At 44.8% G+C, this 18,275-nt stretch overlaps 2 protein-coding genes across 2 annotated transcripts in view; both read left to right on the top strand.

Moving 5' to 3' along the window:
* Positions 1-2,816: 2,816 nt before the first annotated feature.
* LOC134418038 (basic proline-rich protein-like) lies at positions 2,817-3,734 on the top strand. The gene is made up of 2 exons (XM_063155888.1): positions 2,817-3,006; positions 3,202-3,734. The coding sequence occupies exons 1-2, from the start codon at positions 2,817-2,819 to the stop codon at positions 3,732-3,734; spliced, it is 723 nt and encodes a 240-aa protein (XP_063011958.1).
* Positions 3,702-18,275, top strand: part of SLC2A13 (solute carrier family 2 member 13) — a 144,701-nt gene continuing 130,127 nt past the window's right edge. Inside the window, exon 1 of the mRNA XM_063155476.1 lies at positions 3,702-4,352. Coding sequence (XP_063011546.1) covers positions 3,806-4,352 — 547 coding nt within the window. The 5' untranslated portion in view covers positions 3,702-3,805. The remainder of the gene's footprint in view (positions 4,353-18,275) is intronic.

Raw genomic sequence — 18,275 nt, 5'->3', positions numbered from 1 at the left:
AAAATAAAAAGCAGCCAAATCCTGTGATTATTCCTGCTCTCTATTGAAACACAAAACTTTGAGTTTTTGAAACTGGAAAAGTTCTTTGATCTACTTCACAACATCCTGGCAAACAATTGTGCAAACACACCTTAAAGGAGAGAATGAGGAAGAGCTGTGAATCTAAACAGTGTTTCAATTAAATACTCAATCTCTTGAAAGCATAACATCATAGCTAAAATCCACTCAAATCCTTCTTTGAATCTGATGCCGTCTTAGATTACTGATCATACCTACTGCATTTTTAATTAATGTGAAATCATCTATAAGTCAGTTTTTATCATGAAATGTAGTACTATAGAGAGATGATCACAACAGTGAAAATCTACAAACAAAACAAACCCTCCATCTCTCTCATGAAGCCAGTCTTCAGTGTAATGCATGAACTCTCACAGCTGAACTTTTTGTTGTCTTTCTTCAGGGAATCCTTTTAAGAGAGAAGCTTGACAGCATGATCTGATGAGAAATTATGTCTGTTTGTGCTTGTGTTGGGACATCAATTGAAAAAAATAAAAGCTTTTTGTTAGCTCTCTTGAGTCTCTATTAACTGCAACATACAGAATGCCTCCAGCATCTGTGGTGGCTATTAAAAAGACAGGTTGTTTTTGTGACAGCCAGCTGTTGTGACAGTATTCTGTAAAAGCATTCCTTCTAGCTGGCTGGGGATTTGGTGTGAATGTTTTCTGTTTCATGCACTGTGTCCCACATTCTTATTTGGGGCTTACATAAAAAAAAACAAAAAACCAAAAACTAGTGAGTGTTATGCTTGTTAGGCAAGTCTGGAGTCTTCTGGAAGATTACAGCTTCTGTGCTGCTCGTGCTGTAGCAATGTAAGCCAGTCTGCTCATGGAGAGCTGCTGGACCTGAGGGGACAGTTCCTGGTAGCCCACCTATTTGATGAAGGAGAGTTGGATAATCCTTTTGGATTTTAGTAAAGCTTTTGATACTCTCATAATATCCTTCTGGACAGAATGTCCAGCATTCAGCAGTTCAGGGAAAGTGCCAGATTCTGCACCTCAGATGGGGCAACCCTGGATGTATGGACAGACTGGAGAATGAGAGGCTGGAGAGCAGTGCCACAGAAAAGGACCTGGGGGTCCTGGGCAATGGAAAGGTAAATATGAGTCAGCAGTGCCCTGGCAGCCAGGAGGGCCACCCATGTCCAGGGGGCATCAGGCACAGCATCACCAGCTGGGCAAGGGAGGGGATTGTACTGCTCTGCTCTGCACTGGGGTGGCCTCATCTCGAGTGCTGGGGGCCGTTTTGGGCCCCACAATATAGAAAAGACATTAAACTATTGGAGAGTGCCCAAAGGTGGTGAAGGGCCTTGAGGAGAAGCTGTATAAGGAGTGGCTGAGGTCACTGGGTCTGTCCAGCCTGGAGGAGACTGAGGGGAGACCTCGCTGCAGTTACAGCTCCCTCATGAGGGGAGGAGGAGGGGCAGGCCCTGATCTCTGCTCCCTGGTGACAGTGACACTGAGGGAGCGGCCTGAAGTTGTGTTGGGGGAGGTTTGGGTTCAGTATTAGGAAAAGATTCTTCCCCCAGGGGGTGGCTGGGCTCTGAACAGGCTCCCCAGGGCAGCGGTCACAGCACCAGCCTGACACAGCTCAAGAAGTGTTTGGACAGGGCTCTCAGGCACATGGGGTGACTCCTGGGAGTGGTGCTGTGCAGGGCTGGGAGTTGGACTTCATGATCCTGGTGGGTCCCTCCCAACTCAGCACATTCTGTGATCCTGTGATAACTTCATTCCTCATGCTAGAACCTGGAACTATTTCTTGCTTTAGTACTGGGTTGGCCCCTATTGGTCTTTATTAAAATAAGGAATGCTCTGTGCCAATCAACCCAAATATTGACTAAAAAAAACTGAATGTTAACATGCATTTAATTATTATCTAGTTCAGGCTTCTCCCATGCTCAAACATGCAAGCTGACCTATTGTATTTAGAAATCCACTGCTACATCTCTCTCTAACAGGATTACCTATAGAGACATTATTGCACTGTTATTATACTTATTTTAGTAACTAAAGCTCACTATTTTATTTAGTTAGTATTATCTGGACCAGTATCAGCATGTCAAAGCTTGCTTTGAGGCAGAGGCAAATCACCAAAGAGACTGTGTGCAGCTGGCCATGTTGGACTTTGCTCCCTCTTCTAATTTTTAAATTCACATGGCTATGACTAGTACTGCTCACAAGGTGTGGGCTGATCCAGTTAATTACCAAAATTCTCTGGGTGCTGGCTGGCCTCATTATGAGAATCTCTGCAGAAGACAGTTAAGTCAGAATGAAAATTTTGTTTTATCCGTATTCGTGCCAACATACAAGAAGTACAAATTATAATATTATGATATTATGACATATACTTTTCCCCAAAAATGCATTGCATCTGGAAGGCCCTTCCATGCACACTGGCAGCAAAGCTTGCCTGGGTCCTCATGGAGACAGGAACCTCTCCCTGCTGACAGGATCCACCAGGCTCTACATCCCGGGGAAAAATCCCCAAAAAGACTGCTTAAAGGTGGAATTAGCAAAACACAATGCTCTACTTCAAGCACAGGAACAAGCTCCAAACTCTGCTCCTACATGGTAAGAAACCTGTCCCACTCTGAAAAACAGGTGGCAATTTCCCTTTATTTTTGGAACAGGATCCCAGAATTGCAAGGGCTGGAAGGGTCCTCTGGAGATCATTCAGCGCCCCCGCTAAGACAGGGTTAGCTAGAGCAGGTTACACAGGAACATGTCCAGGTGGGTGTTGTGTCTCCAGGGAGCAGCCAGATGTCCCTGGGCAGCCCGTTCCAGCGCTCTCGCCGCGCTCTGAGGGAGCAGCGCCGGCTCCAGCTCCCGTGCAGCGGGCAGGCTCGCTCGGAGCCCCGGCAGCGACAGCCAGGGCAGCAGCGCCGAAGGGAGCCGCGCAGCCCCAGGGTCCTTCCCATTCAACACCCTGAAAAGAGGGAGAGCAGGGGAGGTGGGACAATCAATCGACACTAACGATCTGAAATGGTCCCCCCAAGTGAGCTTGGACGAAGAGAGCCGGGAGACCCCAGCAGCGAAAACCCACTACGTTCGTGCACAGCAGCAGAGACAGTATCACCCAGTGCTTCAGAAAACGACAAACGCGGATGCGGAACGCTGTCTCCGTTCAAACGATCCAGTTACTAAGCGAACCTCGATCGTTACGCGCCCGGCACCCGGACAGCGCTGCCCAGACAGTGCGGAAACCGCGCGGGTGGGCAGCCCCGGCCGGCGGCCCCTGCTCCTCATGCAGACGGGGGCTGCCAGCGGGAACAGCTCCGCGGGCTCAGGGACCGGCCCCCAGGCTTGCGTGGCGCCCACCCGCCCAGGGCTTCCTTCCCGGCTTCCCTCCCGACTTCCTTCCTGGCCCCAGCGCCACTGCCAGCCCCGCCGCCCGCGAGCGAGCGCGGCGGGGGCGCTCCGTGCGCAGGCGCCCCGGGCCGCGCCTGCCCCGTGCAGCGAACGGCGGGGGGGTGGCCGAGCCCGCCCCTGCGCCCGCCGGGCCGCGCTCGGCGCTGTCCCCGCCTGCCTCCGCCTCCAGCTCCGCCCGGGCGCTGGGAGCGGCGGCAACTTCCCCTCAAGTCCGCCCGGCGGCCGGGGGACGATGCGACCCAGCTGAGTCCGGGCGCGCTGAGGACGGGCAGCGTCGGCAGCAGCGGCAGCCCCGCCGCCCGAGTCTGAGTAGCCCGGCAGCCGCCCGCCTCACCCCCCTGCCCTCCCTCGGTCGGGGCGGGAGCCGCCGCGGCCGTCCCATGTCCCGCAAGGCCAGCGATAATGTGGAGTACACGCTGCGGAGCCTGAGCAACCTGATGGGCGAGAAGAGGCGGCGGCAGGCGGACGGGTCCGCCGGCTCGGGCGCGGCGGCGGGCGAGCGGAGCCTCATCGCCGCCGAGTCCTGCTCCAGCCTCAACAGCGCGGCGTCGGGCGGAGAGCTGGAGCGGGCGGCGCGGCGCCAGTTCCAGCAGGACGAGACCCCCGGCTTCGTCTACGTGGTGTCGGTCTTCTCCGCCCTGGGGGGCTTCCTCTTCGGCTACGACACCGGCGTGGTGTCGGGGGCGCTGCTCCTCCTCAAGAGGGAGCTCAACCTGGACGCGCTCTGGCAGGAGCTGCTCGTCTCCAGCACGGTGGGCGCCGCCGCCCTGTCCGCCCTGGCCGGCGGCGTCCTGAACGGGCTGTGCGGCCGGCGGCCCTGCATCCTGCTGGCCAGCGGCCTCTTCACGGCGGGCTCCGGCGTGCTGGCCGCCGCCCGCGACAAGGAGACGCTGCTGGCGGGACGCGTGGTGGTGGGGCTGGGCATCGGTGAGTGCCGCACCGCCCCGCCCGGCTCCCTCCCCCGCGGGGACCCGGCTCTTGTCCGGCGGGGGCAGCGCTCCCCGGGGAGGTTTAACCGAGCCGGGAATCGCCCGTCCCTGCACGCCCGCAAACCCCTTGCAGTGAAGCAGAAGGCGGAGCAGTCCCGGAGTGCCCAAGGCTGGGGAACTGGCGAGGGGAACGCGTGGCTGAGCGAGGTCCGGGCGGGGTCCCATGGCCCATCTCAGCGCGGTGTGCAAGGGGATGGGATGTGTGCTTGCCCTCCTCGATTTTACTACAGGTGGTGTAGTCCTGCCCCGTTGCTGGGAGAGTTGTCCATTTTCTGTACGAGGAAGAATGGTCTCGCATCCTTCCTGCAGTTTCGTGTTTAGAGTGGTCTGTCAGTGTCCACACCGTACGCCGCAGGCTTTGCATTTGAGGGGGTTCTGGGAGGTCAGGGGCGAGGACATCACGCCTGTGTTTCTGAACTGTAAATCCCTCTCTGCTGGCTCCCAGCATAGCTTTACTTGGGCACTTAAGGAATGCCTCTGGGGCAAAATGAGGTCGTAATCTCCCTAGTCTGAATAAGTTAACGCTTGCTTTGGAAGGCTGTGGATTTCATTGATGATACACTGAACGTGAATTGCTGCTCTTTATTTGCCTTCCTGCATGGGTTGCAAGCAGTGGGTTCTCGTAAAACTTTGTAGTTGTCCCAAGGAACTTGCAGTGATGAGGACTGTTTTCTCTGACCTGTGAGACTGGTTTCTGTGCCGACTATATCCTAAATAGCCCTCAACTCCGAGTTGCTCTTCAGCTTCAGCTGCCGTCCTATCTGGCAGTAATTGAATTATACTCATCATCTAAGATAGGCTGTATGAGGTTAATCAGAATTCTTGGACTATAGTAGGCATAGTCTTGCATCCCTTTCTGTCTGAAAGCACAAGGACAAATTGAGAACTAAGATTGTTTTTGTCGGTGTAGCAAAGTTATGCTTCTTAGCCATTGGATAATTTTCTGAGTCCTCAGGCTTGTTATAGACACACTTTCTCTGATGCAAATTGTGGCCTTATTAAGGAAGAAAAGTTAGTGAGTCATAATAAGGGCTGTCAGAAACAAAATTGTCTCCATCCATGAAAAGGCTCATGCTTCTTTTCCCGTACAGCAACATCGGGTTGCAGTTTTCCTACCTCAAGTTGGATGGTTCTTTTTTTATTTTTTTCTTTTGAATGCTACCTCTCTGCATGTTTGCTGTTTATTTCAAGACTTTAAACTGCAGAATGTTGATAATATTGGTAATGAAGTTCAGGAGGCAAAACTAAATTTGACTATGAGATTGCATGGATAACAGGAGTTTTGATGGCAATATGTAGTACATATATTTAGTGGTAGATACTAAAAATACCACATGTGATGTCTTTCTGTGTTTGTAAAGCTTGTCATGTTCCTTTACTGTAACTGGTTAAAATGACAACTTCAGGGACTGTAGAGAAATGAAATGGATGGATGGTTTGCTTGACTATTGTGTGTATGATTTGTAGAGAGATACATAGGCATGTTGGAATTGTCTGACCATAGTGCAAATAAATGATATTCAAATTATTGGGGAAATATGAGACCTGGGACTTAATATAATCAATATATAACCAGAAATGAAAACTCGGAGCCCTAGATCTCTTGTGTGCCCTGGGGAGAGAAATCTTTCTTTGGCCTCTGTCCACATCAGGGGCAGAGGTGGTGGTTTTCTGCTGGGACTTTGGAGAGCTGAAGTAAGAAAGGAGAAATATTCTGGGGATTTTGGAGCACAAAGACAATAATTTGTGTTTTAAAAATGTGATGTTTTAGCTTTTTTTTTGACTGCTCTTCTTTATGTGATGTAGCTCCGAGCCAGAAACAAAGCTTTACCTCAGGTTGCTGTGATTAAGCATGACAAGAGACTCCACTAATTGCAGAGTCCAGATGTAACACGGTTTGTTTTACAGAAGGAAAAAAACCTGTTGTGGTTCAAAGCTGTTCTCATATAGCAAACTGGAACAGTCTCAGCATTAAATCCCCCACCAGAGGGAGCCTGGATAATTTAATGAAGGCATTAGAAATTGGTGGAAGTTTTTTCTTCCCTTTCATCTCTTGGAGACTTCTGACTATCATTTTACTGTCCAAAGTGAGCCAGAGCTTCCTAGTGCTGGTGTGAGGAGTCTGTTCAGTAACGTGACACTTCAGCAATAATGCAAACTGCTGAAATGTGAGGGTGCAGGGGTGCAGTGTTACAAATGCTTTCCTACCTGAAAACCAGTAAAAACTTCTAAGAAATGTATAAAATTATACACAGTTAAGGTTTCTTTCCTGTAGCTCTCTGCAAATTGCCCATCAAAAGATCTCCTCCAGATACATGTGGGTTTTTTTGCATTTACTAAGTGAATTACTGTGTTGTGATCAGTACTGTGGTGCTGTAAAAGCAGATGTGGTGATGTTCCTTCTGCCCTTGCTGGCTGCAGGGTAGATCAGTGTTAATTTTGTCTGTGTGAGAAAATGGCTATTTTCCTTGTGACTGTGATTTATAAAGGAATAAAGTTAAACTTCCAAGGGTGAAAACCAGAGGATATATGCTGAAATGAGGAACATCTCTCATTTGTCTGTCTTGTCCATTTTTTACCATTTTCCTTAGAGCTGTTTTGAAATGGAAAAACTGTCCTTTTTCTGCAGCCATTACAGAATGAGATGTTTCTGGAAATAAAGTCTTTCTCTCAAGGACAAGTCGAAATCCTCTTTTATTGTAAATGTTGAATAGATTTTTATGGTGGAGACTGTTATGTTCCCTTTCTGTGCCTCTTTCCCTCAGTATTAATACAAAATTTTAGAGAATGCATAAAAAGGCAAAACATGTTCAGCATGAGCTTGGAATATCCTTAGATCTTTTCAGATCTGAATTTCTAAATATATAGTGCATGCCAGTTGCTAAATGGCTTAAGAAGGTTGTGGCTGTTAGTCCCTGCTCATTTCCAAGCAGTTCTGGTGCCCTGAAGTCTTTAGGAATTTGTCTGAGCCAGATGTCAGGAGTGCAACACTTGGACAGATATTCATTACAGCAAATGGGGGCAAAATCCAAACATTTAGGGAATTGGATTGCATGAGCTTGGTAACACAGTGTGGGCTTAGCTGGGTAAAGAAGTCATTGGTACAAAGTGTGTTTGGACCTTCAGCATCTGGTAATGGTGAAGGCTTCCTCCTGTTGTGTTGGCTACTGGGTCTAAACCAGAGATTAGAAAGGATAATAATAAACAGCCTTGTTTGCAAAATCACTTCTTTCTTAGGCTGTGATCGGTCCAATGTCCTAATTTGCCTGAACCCTTTGGCCATGGTTTGCCAACAGCTCATCTGTCTGCAATGGGAGTTGTTTATCCTTCTGTCATCTGGGGCTGCTGCAGGTTTTGAGCTCCCAGCTGGTGTAGGTGGGTGTTGGCATGGTGCTGCAGGGAGTGAGTGAGCTGTTCAGGTTACTTTTGCAAGAACACTTGCTTACCACCTGGGGAAGGAAAGCAGTTTGGGCAGAGTTCAGGAAGTGACAGCCCTGAGCTTGCTCCTCCATAGCTGATCTCTGTCTTGATGTACAATCATTAGCTGGATAATTAGATACTCCTGCCTTGTTTGGCATGCAGAATAAATAGTGCTCAATTAATGATCAGCTTTTCAGGTGTTGTTTTCTTGCTGTATGTGTGGCTTAGGCATTACATAATGCACACATTACCCAAGCTCTCTGAAAGCAGAGTTACTTGGGATTACAGAATGTGTGTTACTGAGTCTGCAGTGCAGTGGGGACCCGCCTGGTTAGGTGCCTTATCTTCTCCTTTACTCCTGTCTGCCATACATGAGGTTTCTTCACAATGTAAGCCTACTGCTCACCGTGCTCAGAATGTCTCTAGTATTTTTTTGAAAGGCTATATTTGAATCTGACATATGTAGTGCATCTGGTAGCGTTTCTTGACTACATATGTAGGTCATTTTCTGAGCAGAGGAAACAAGACTGTACTCAGAATTAGGCAGGAGTGAAAAGTTCTGGCATATGGTTGTGGCTCCCCTGGTGGGGTTGGCTGCTATTGACAATAAGGTTCAATGCCAAATGACAAAAATAACCAAATTTATCCAAAGGACTTGCACCGTATAGTGCAAACCCTGTATGATATTTGAAGTGGTTAAAAAAAGGTAAAAAAGTCTGCCATATAATCTGGACTACTAGATATGCTGTGGAAATACTAGAAAATACCTGGGATGACATGTTGCCTATGAAAGGTTAGGATATGTGTGCTGGTTTTTATTACCTTCTTATTACCTTCTTTTCCCTTCTCTTTTTTTTTTTTTTTTTTTTTTTTTTTTTTTTTTTTTTAAGTGACTGAGCTTTTTTTTTTCAGGTATTTTTTCAGTGTATTTTTATCTTGGAAAACCAGATTAATAATCTCATCCTCCCTCAACAACCTGATATGGGAAGCTCTGAAGCTTCAGTGCTTCAGTCTGTTTTTATAACTGAATGTCCACCAGGTTTTTTTAAAGGAGTTTATACCTTGGTGCATTTTGGAGTCACCCTAAACCCCCAAATATGCTGTGCTGCTTCTGACAGATGCTTGTAATTTTCAGTCCAGAGGTTCATAGCTGTTTTTACCTCTGGAGACAGTGGTTTGTTAAGCTGGCAGTAGGGATGCAGGGGAATGGAAAGACAAATTTCTGGGTTGTTGCAATTGATTCTTGTGCTATCACTGCCCATAGATGGTCACCCAAGCTTCCAGGACCTGAAGGTACTGACATTACTGTGTGTGCTCAGGATTGAATCCCTGCATTTTAGGAGATTAATCTATTCTAGTGCAAAAGCATCTGGAAGGACACATTAGCTTCTGATTGGAGCTGCAATCTTTCAGGGTACCAGGATTAATTTAAGATTAAAAACTGTATATTTTGAAGTCCTCTAATTTTGTGTGTCTTGGGACAGGATACACAGTACTCTATGCTCAGTTCACTGTCACATCAATAAGCACTGACTCCATTGATGTTTTGTCTGATGGTGTAATACAAAAATCAGCAATTTGCACAGGAATGTTGCTACCTTATATTTAGTGACCATTTCAGAAAACAATATTAAGTACACAGAGTTACATCTAAGAGAATTTTTGGATTTTTGATTCTTCTGGACACTCTTTAAAGTCATAAGGGAGGTCATAAGTCATAAGTCATAATTTTTTTTCTGAGCGTACTAATCTGTACTTTGCCAATTGTATTCTGAGGAGCAATGAAAAAAGAAAAAGAATCACTGAAAGGAGGTGCTGCAAAGGTCTTTTAAATTATGTTTTTCCTTATCTCATTATCAGTAGACTTCAAGATTAATTACAGCAGATGTATGCTCTTAAGTGGAGTTTTATAGAATATATCCTATTTTAAAATACATGAATTTCTTTTAAAAATAATATTTTAAGAATCTTAGGGATTATTACATTCGAATATGGTAAGCTTTTGGGTTGCAAGTCCTAAAGCAGTTCTGAAAATTGGTGATTCCTACTTAAGATGGTTGGACTCAAAGTGAGAAACTGTGGCTGTGTGGCATGCTGGCACCACAGAGGTATAATGGGCCTGATGGATAGCTTTGTTTGCAAAATTGCTTTTTGGGTCTTCATCAGTGGGCTTTCACATCTGACCTGTACAATCAGTGTTTCTGGTGTGAAGCTTGTGAAGTGCATGGGTCTGCATTGAGCTGCTGGAAGCCTGAAACCAGTGGCTGAGGAACATCAGGAGAGCAGAGTTCCACCTTTGGGCTTTTCTTTGCAATGATTATGCCTGTAGTATCAAGAGAAGCAGTTGTTAATTCTGTTGTACAGATCTTGTCTAACACAGCTCTGGATGAGTCTGGAGCCATCTGATTACTTTAGCTAAACTCTCTGTAAGACTTTTGATGCAACTTGGGTGCAAACTCTTCTAAAATGCTCATGATAGTTGTAGAAAATGAAAGTTTAAAAGCACACATTCCTGTTTTTTCCATTTCTGATCTTCCTCTGATTTGTTGTCAGATTTAGGCTGGTTTTGTGAAGGATTTATTCAAAGTAAATGCATGTTCTGAAGGGGATCTTTTCATATGTGGTTTCTTTTTTTGGTTTTTTATATACCCAGTCACTGAACTTCTGTTTCTTAGCTCAGACAGTCTGTCCCTCCTTCCTTCACAATCCCTTCCAGACCTGCTGCTGGCACAGATGAAATGCCACACAGTGACCTCAGAACCCCTCTCCCCCTGCAGCTGGCTGTGGATGGGCCACAACACACTTTCAGCCATAGGGCTGTCCAGTGTGTTCCCACTTCTCTTGCTCAGCTGAACAGTAAGGGTGTCTGCCTCTTCTGCAGTTGGGCACAGACTTCCTTTTGTGTTCCTCCCTTTCAAACCACAGATTCTTGTTTGGAGTCCCCATGGGTGCCCTAGGGATTGCACCTGGGTTGACTTTCTTTGGACTTCTGCCATCATTTCATGTGGCTGTGTGCTAGTGAGCTGAGACACTGAAGCAGTTGTGTAAATTTAATAAAAAAAAAGAGAGGTGTATGTTTATTGTTAAATGCAACTTTTTGCCTTTACCTTGGGCTTGTCCTTAAGTTGTCACTCAGGGATTTTTCGCCCCTCCTCTGTAGATGGGTTTTTTAGTTGTGTGTATTCAGGAATTGTCAACCCAGCTTCTCTGCCTGAACTTTTCTCCCACCTTCCTCCTTGATTCTTCCAGTGTAATTCAGCAAGGGAGCAGCTCTCTGGAGGAGGTTTGTCATCTATGACTAATGTGAGTGGCTTCTTGGTTCTCATTAGAGCTGCTGTTTGCCAGGACCACCTGGCACTGACCTTGGGGCTCATCCTTTGTGAGTGTTCTACAGCAACAAGCATATTCTACTTCTACTCCTGAGTGACAAGACAACTTCCAACCAAAAAAATTTTCCAGGCAGGAATACCTGATGCTTTTAGCATACAGGCTGTCAGACACTGCAAGGCTGAACAGTCTTCAGGGAGAAGTAAGGATTCCCCTTCTTCTCCCTGAAGGCCTGGCAATTGCTTCAGGTGTCAATTCTAGAACTTTCTGGTCTCTTTTCAACACTGTACTTGGGAAGGTCTGATTTCCACAAGTCTCATCTCAAGTGGTGGCTTTGAGGAGCTCTCTAATCTAATGAACAGCCAGCCAAGCACATGCAGCTGCATGCTCAGTTGTCTCTGAGGCAGGAGTGAAGTGGCTGTCAATCTCCAGATGATAGACACAAAACCAGGAGATGCTGTGTAAACAAAAATGTGTAGCTAAAATTAAAGTCACCTTGACATCAACCATATTTTCATGGTCTAGACAAAATTAAATAGTTCTAGAAACTTGGTGCCGTAAGTGGGAACCCTGTGGCAAGAGTTTTCAAGCCTTTTCCCAGAAGTGGGAGTTTCTGCAGGCTAACCTGAAGAAACAAGAAGTATCAGCCCTTTTGTTTCCCTTTCCATTTGTTTGGGAGCCTCATGTACATGTTTTTCTGTACTGTTGCTTCTTTTGGAAGGGAAGCAAAACCAGTGGTTGTGGCTTTAATGTGTCTGTGCATATAATCACTTTGGAAAAAGATTGTTTTCCAGCAGCTGGAAGTATTAAGTATGTGTTTGTGCTTAGCTACTTTTTTGCCTTTCTCTGGAAATACAGGGGATGCATTCTAAATTGGAATGAGCAGAAGAACCTGCCTGGGGTTGCTCAGGTTGTGTTGCCCATGCTGTGGCCTTGTAAATAGGGAATGTGTTCTGGTGAGTGCTGCTCTGAGAAACATCTGCTGAACTGATTGCTGGCATGTGCCAGTGGAAGAAGCTTTTTAATTTCTGTTTGCTCATAAGAAATTCCTGTTCCTTCTCCTAAATACTTTTTCTGTGCAAGAACCCTATGAAGACTTGACCAATCTCCCTTTCTTAGTAACATTGGACAGTTCTCTAGGTATGTTTTCATAGTTTTAGCACTCCTACTTTTGGTTCACCAGATAAGAACTTTGAACTTAGGCCTGCTTGAAGGTGCCAATAATTTGAACTTCAAATCCATCTTGAACTGACCACACTTCTAATAAATGGGTGGATGTCAAAGTGTTGCATTGGGTTGCTTGTTCTTTTCTGACTGTCTTCTTTCCTTCAAGCTGAGAGTCATAAAAGCATGAAGGTGACCTTGGTGTCATTAAATAACTTCATGTTGTTAGGACTGATATGTTGCTGTCAGAGCAGTGCCATTGTTCATAAGCCATCAATTACATTTATTCTAACAGAAAAGTTAAATATTGGCAGTATTTGAATACTATAGCAATTGCCTTGATTCATGTCTTTCCCTGAGCTGTCTTCTGCAGTTCATCAGCTCTTGCTTTTGCATCTCTCTCATTTCCAAGGGCAAGAGATGAGCAGATCTGGAAGTACTCCTCCTTTTGCCTAGTGCAGTACCAGAGCAGTACTCCTGTGCTCAGAGGAGCAGGCAGGGAGCAGGAGCACTGCTGCCATCCTGTTCTCATGCCTTGTGGTGCAGTTTAGCCTCAGAAACAAGACCAGACCAGCTCCTGTTTGCATCCCTCTGATTTCCTCCCTTAAATTACCATTGATTCTTGTTCAAAGCCTGTAATGGTACTACAATACTTGGAATCTGTGATTCTTTGGAGTTTTTAACTAATATTATGGAAATTCAAACACCATGACCCTTGAGGTTTTACAGCACTAGTCTTGGGAGGAGCTTGCAGGACTTAACCTGGAAAAAATAGAGTTGTTGATTTACTCTATCAATAGCTTACAAAAATGAATAGGCAGTCAGGATTCAGTAATTTCTTTAGGGAAGACTTAGAGGATCCTGATGCTGAAAACAGCTTACTTCTCAGCATGTTGCAATTTTTTTCTCATGCTTTTGTAGCATAGGTTTCACATTCCAGCTGTAAAAATTGTCAATATTCCAGTTGTAAAAATTATCAGGAGTTATGAAAGGGAAAAAACCCCCTACTATCTTAAAAGTGACTAAAGAAATTCTGAAGCAAAACCTCTTTATTGAAGCTAATAAATATACTTATTAAAGTACTTATGCGATTTTTATAGGAAGAGTGGTAGCTAACTAAATAAATTATGATGAAAGCCATGACAAGAAGGCTGGAGCAACTTCAGCAATCTAGAAATACAACAAGCACAGAGCCTACATGAGGTGTTGGAGCCAGGGAATATTTTTACTGCCTCTTTGAACATCTCACTGGAGTGCAATTGGGAACAGGGAGAGCTGGGAGCCTAAATTCTTTTATAGCTGGTGGAGGATGGTATAGCAGAATCCCAGAGTCAGAGGACTCAAGTCAGATTTAGTGCTTCTTTTCTCAGTAGGTGATGGTAGGAAAGAAATACCCATGCTTATGGCATTTTTTGTGTGTCTAAGGTTCAGATCAGTGTGCTTTATTTGCTGTTCCTAGTGGTATGAAGATCTACTCTGCCTGTTATTTTGAACTTTTCTCCTTGTAGCTGCCTACCTAGGAAGTTTTGTTTATGAAGTTAAGGAGATAATCATAGTACCACCACTAAGTACTTGCTCTCTGATTTTGTTAGTTAATATTTTTGGGATTGTTGGTTGGAGCTCTGATGGAGAGTGTGGAGAGTCTGAGGAGGAATCTGAGGAAGGCAGTGTGGTAATGGATGAACTGCAGCAGGCTGAGCATGGAGGAAGTAGTGGATAAATCCAGAGCTGTGTGTACTTTAAGCATGCACTTCAGCAGATGTTTGCATACAAGTGACCTTTTCTGTTTGTTCACAGGTCCTTGATTATTGGGCTGTTGAGGTCAGTAGTAGCTATGTCAGCACAGGAATGGGGAATCTGCCTGAGGGGAAAAGGTAAGACTGGTTTTATTCACTATGGAGTTCAGCTAAGTCTTTTGCCCGGTAGACTCCCTGCTCCTGCATTAATCATAGGTGCTGCTGACCTCACCAGTCCAATTCACATTGGAACAGCTTGGTACAAATGAAATCCAAGGCCACCTGGGCAATTTCAGGATCCTGAAAATAGAGATGGAAAAGGCTAAAATGTTGCACGTAGGCATTCATGATGTTTTGCCCCTAAAATTCAATCACTGTAAGAATATTTTGAGCTTGTACTTGTGTCTGGTTTTTCCTGTGTGTTGTTCTTGGCTAGGAGGAGAAATAAAGCACAGCTCCTTCCTTTTGTAATCATTGACTGGTGTGTTCTTGGAAAAAATCACTGGTGCATTTAGCAGAAACACGGGCACACATTGAGTAGAGCATCACACAAATAATGTTAACTTCTCTTTTAGGGAGTGGGAATGTACTTTACTAAGTTCTTTGACAATTTGGATGAGAAGATACTATTCATCATAAAATTTAGCATTGTGTAGGGCACAATATTTGTTTGCACCTGTGTGGTCTGTGTGATTTCCTCTGTGCATCTTGCCATCCTGCAGGTTTAGGGCTTTACTCTGCTCCTGACCTCAGTCTGCAGGTTTTCCAGATGGGGTACACAAAATATTATCATGCTCAACAGCCTGTGTGCTTCTGAAAAAGCTGGAGTTTCATGGCATATTTTTTAGGTCATGCTTTGTTGTTTCACCTTCTGTTGTGTCTCTGATGGTGACTTTAGAATAAGAAGAGATGCTGTTTGTGTTTTGGCTTTGATTCTGCCTACTCTGTCCCCACCTACTCCTTCCCTTCATTCACAAGCTGCCTGTTGGATCAGTCTGCTGGCCTCTCCCTGATTCAAAGTTAATTGCTTTCCTGACACCCATGTAATATCTGGGCTATTAATCATTATCCTCTTAGATGTGGAGTGTTTCCTTGCACAGGAGGAAGCAGTACTCCAAGCTTGTTATGCAGAGTGCAGAGAAGGCTTCTCCTCATAGCTCAAGACCAGCAGTCCTGTGTCCTCTGTAATACCAGTTGGATCTTTAGCAGGATCTGAGCCACCTGTTTGGAACAGTTGTGCTTAATCTATTCAGAAGCTAATTCTCAGTAATTCACCTTGTGGTGGTGAAACTTCTAAGGGACTGTGGGCATGTTTTCTGGTGTTCCTTGTCTAGAATATTAACATGTTTCTAGCTGACTTAATAGAGCCTCTGCTTATATGCTCACTTTAACCCTGAGTATGGATTTGTTTCAGATGAGTCTCCATGGCAGTGTGCTGGTTGGGTGAGGCTGAGCCTGGGCTGCCTGTTAGCCTGCTGCCTCAGGCTTTGCTACTCATTCTGCTTTTCTTCCTGGAGACTCTTTGTGGGATACACGGGATGGAACTGTGCTTGTGTCTTAAGTGTGATGGGGACTTCTTGTGAACTACTTTGCTGCAGTCAAACTAGTCAGTTTTTCAGTTCTGCTAGCTGCAATTGCTTCTTACCCTCAAGTTTCTCCAGGGGGTTTCATTTGGGCTGGGATGTAGGGAAATCAGTCCTTGCATTGGTGCACAGAAGGAGGAACTGGAAGTGTGAGTGCTAAAGCAGCACTGTTTGAACCTCAGTAATTCATCTGCCATACTTGTCTTTCCTGGCCCATGCTGGTGAGAAACAATGTCTGGTCCCAGCCTTCTAGCCACAGTGGGATGTGGGAAGGAGTGCAGACATCTGGAGAGTTCTACATGTGTGGGTATGCACAGAAAGAATTGGGTAATGAAATAAAATTCTATTGCTGAATATTTTAATTAGGAGTTGATTGTATTTTTGTGGTGAGAAAAAAGGAGATTGAAGATGGTTTTGCAAGAGAATGCTGTAAACCAAGTGCACAGATTTTCAGGATTAATGTGTTTGAAACAGATTCTGCAGCTGTGCTCTGGAGGACAGGAGAAGATATGAAGAATGGCTTTGGGGTATGGGGCCATTCTTTCTGCTTTTAGTGGCTGATACTGCTGACAAATAGAAATACAAACCAAAGAACACTCAGAACAACTGTGAAAAGGAGACAGAGTAAAGCAAACACTTCTCAACCTATTATTGCTTTAGGAATACATGAAAGGTCGATCTCAAGATGACAAGAAGTAGACATTTAAAGTGCTGAAAGCACACACTGCATTGGAAGCATAGTCCATGAGGAGCTTTTCTGGCTGTTGTATTATTGCAGTAGGTTACAAGTGTTAGGCAGGAGGATTCTGTTATTAAGGAGGTTATCTTTGGTGACAGGAAGAGTAGCATTCTGCTAGAGCAGTTTATTCCCAACCTCATTGACAAAAGCCTGCCATCCATGTGTGCTTTGCAATGGGTAGTAAAATTTTATGGGGAAAATACCGTGGTTTTATTATTTTCTTACTGTATGCAAGTATAAATAATACTGACTTGGCAGGTAGGAGTGGATAGTGACTAATTCAGAGATCCAGTCACCTATGAGCTGTTTGGTGCTTCATTGTTCCTAGTGCCTTTGTTAGAACTATCACAACTGGTTCCATTCCTACTCACAGTTACTTTATTAGTGCTCAGTTTAATGATTCTTCCCCAGTGGGTAATTAATTCTGCTTTCTGATGTTGCACTCTTGCAGTATTGTCAGCAGTCCCTACCTTTTGTTTTGGGAAATAAGAAAGAGGAAGTAGGGCAAAAATGTTTTAAAATGTAAAAAAGTGATTTTTACTTTTGAGTGGAAATTCAGTTATATGTAGCTAGGTTTTACCATAATTGATGTTTCAATTAAATCTTATATGAAGATTTAATTAAATACTTTAATTAAAAAATCAGGTGAAATGTGATATAGGGAAAATCAAGATGGGAGATAGTAATTACTCGATAGAGTTTCTTTGGAAAGAGTCCTGTGAGGATTCAGACATCCTTCCCTGCTCTGGTCTAAGACTTTTCAGTTATCCTCAAGTATGGAAATTTCTTCATAAATTTTTCTCAGTGAAAGTGGAGAAATGCTGCAATCACAGGGCTTGCAAAGTCTGTTTTTCAGAGATATCCTGGATTTACTTATTTTTCTCAGTGGAAGCTTGAGCATGAATCTTTTCCCTTAAAGCTTGAACCTTAAATGAGAATGTCTTGTCACTTCGAAGGAGAATGTGCCTTCATTTTTAACTATAAACTTTTCAGTCTTAAGGTTGGAACCCACTTCTAAGTGGGAGCAGGTATGAAGGAGTTAAAATTTACTACCTTCCAGTAGCTGTGCCTCAAGTGCAAAAAAGCTGGGTCACTTGGAAGCTGGCAGACAGCAAACTGAAGCAGTGGAGTATTTCATTGCCCAGCTTGTTATCTGACAGCTTACACTGATTTATTGCAGCTTGTCTAGTGCAAGTCCCAGGAAAAGCAGATTCTTTCTATCTTAGAGATGCTTGCTGGATCTGTGTTAATTGGAATGGGACTGTCAGATATACTTTTTAAAATTGCAGTACCTAATTTTTCTTAAAATTTCTCATTTTTACTATTCTCTCACTGTATAGGGGCAACACAGCAGGCTGACAGATAGAAGAATCAGTGCAGTGCCCTGAGTTGCAGAATGGCACTTCAGATACCCATCTTTATTTCCTCTTAATCTTGAGGTTATCTAAAGTTATCAAATCTTGTATCACTTAATGAGATTTACCAAGAGCAATGCAGTGTTTTCCCAGCTTTCTCTGTAGGCTGACCTGGAGCTCTGCCTGAATCCTCCCCTGCTCATGTGCCTGGAGAGTGAAAATGGGGCAGGAAGGGCTGCTCTGCAGGGGGACTCAGAAGTTGTGCTTGGTGCTGAGTGAGGATGTAACAAAATGCAAAGTAAACGCTGAAGTAAAGCAACTGTTACCAGAATTACATCTGCTGTTTGGAAAATGACTGTCCGTCACAATGCATCAGAGAATTGCTTGCTAGTTGTCAACAATTGAAAGTTGTGAGAACAACATTTCCTGGAAAGCTCTTTGGCTGTCCATTTCCCTGCAAAATTTAGCAGTAATTTCTTTCCACCTACAGCATCCATCCACTCCTGGTTGGCTGAGGCTTCCTCAGCTTTTTGTCCC

This window comes from Melospiza melodia, chromosome 4 (assembly GCF_035770615.1).
Source record: "Melospiza melodia melodia isolate bMelMel2 chromosome 4, bMelMel2.pri, whole genome shotgun sequence".
Classification (NCBI taxonomy): Eukaryota; Metazoa; Chordata; class Aves; order Passeriformes; family Passerellidae; genus Melospiza; species Melospiza melodia.
The sequence above is the reverse complement of the archived record's forward strand: the minus strand, read 5'-3'. Positions and strand labels throughout refer to the sequence as shown.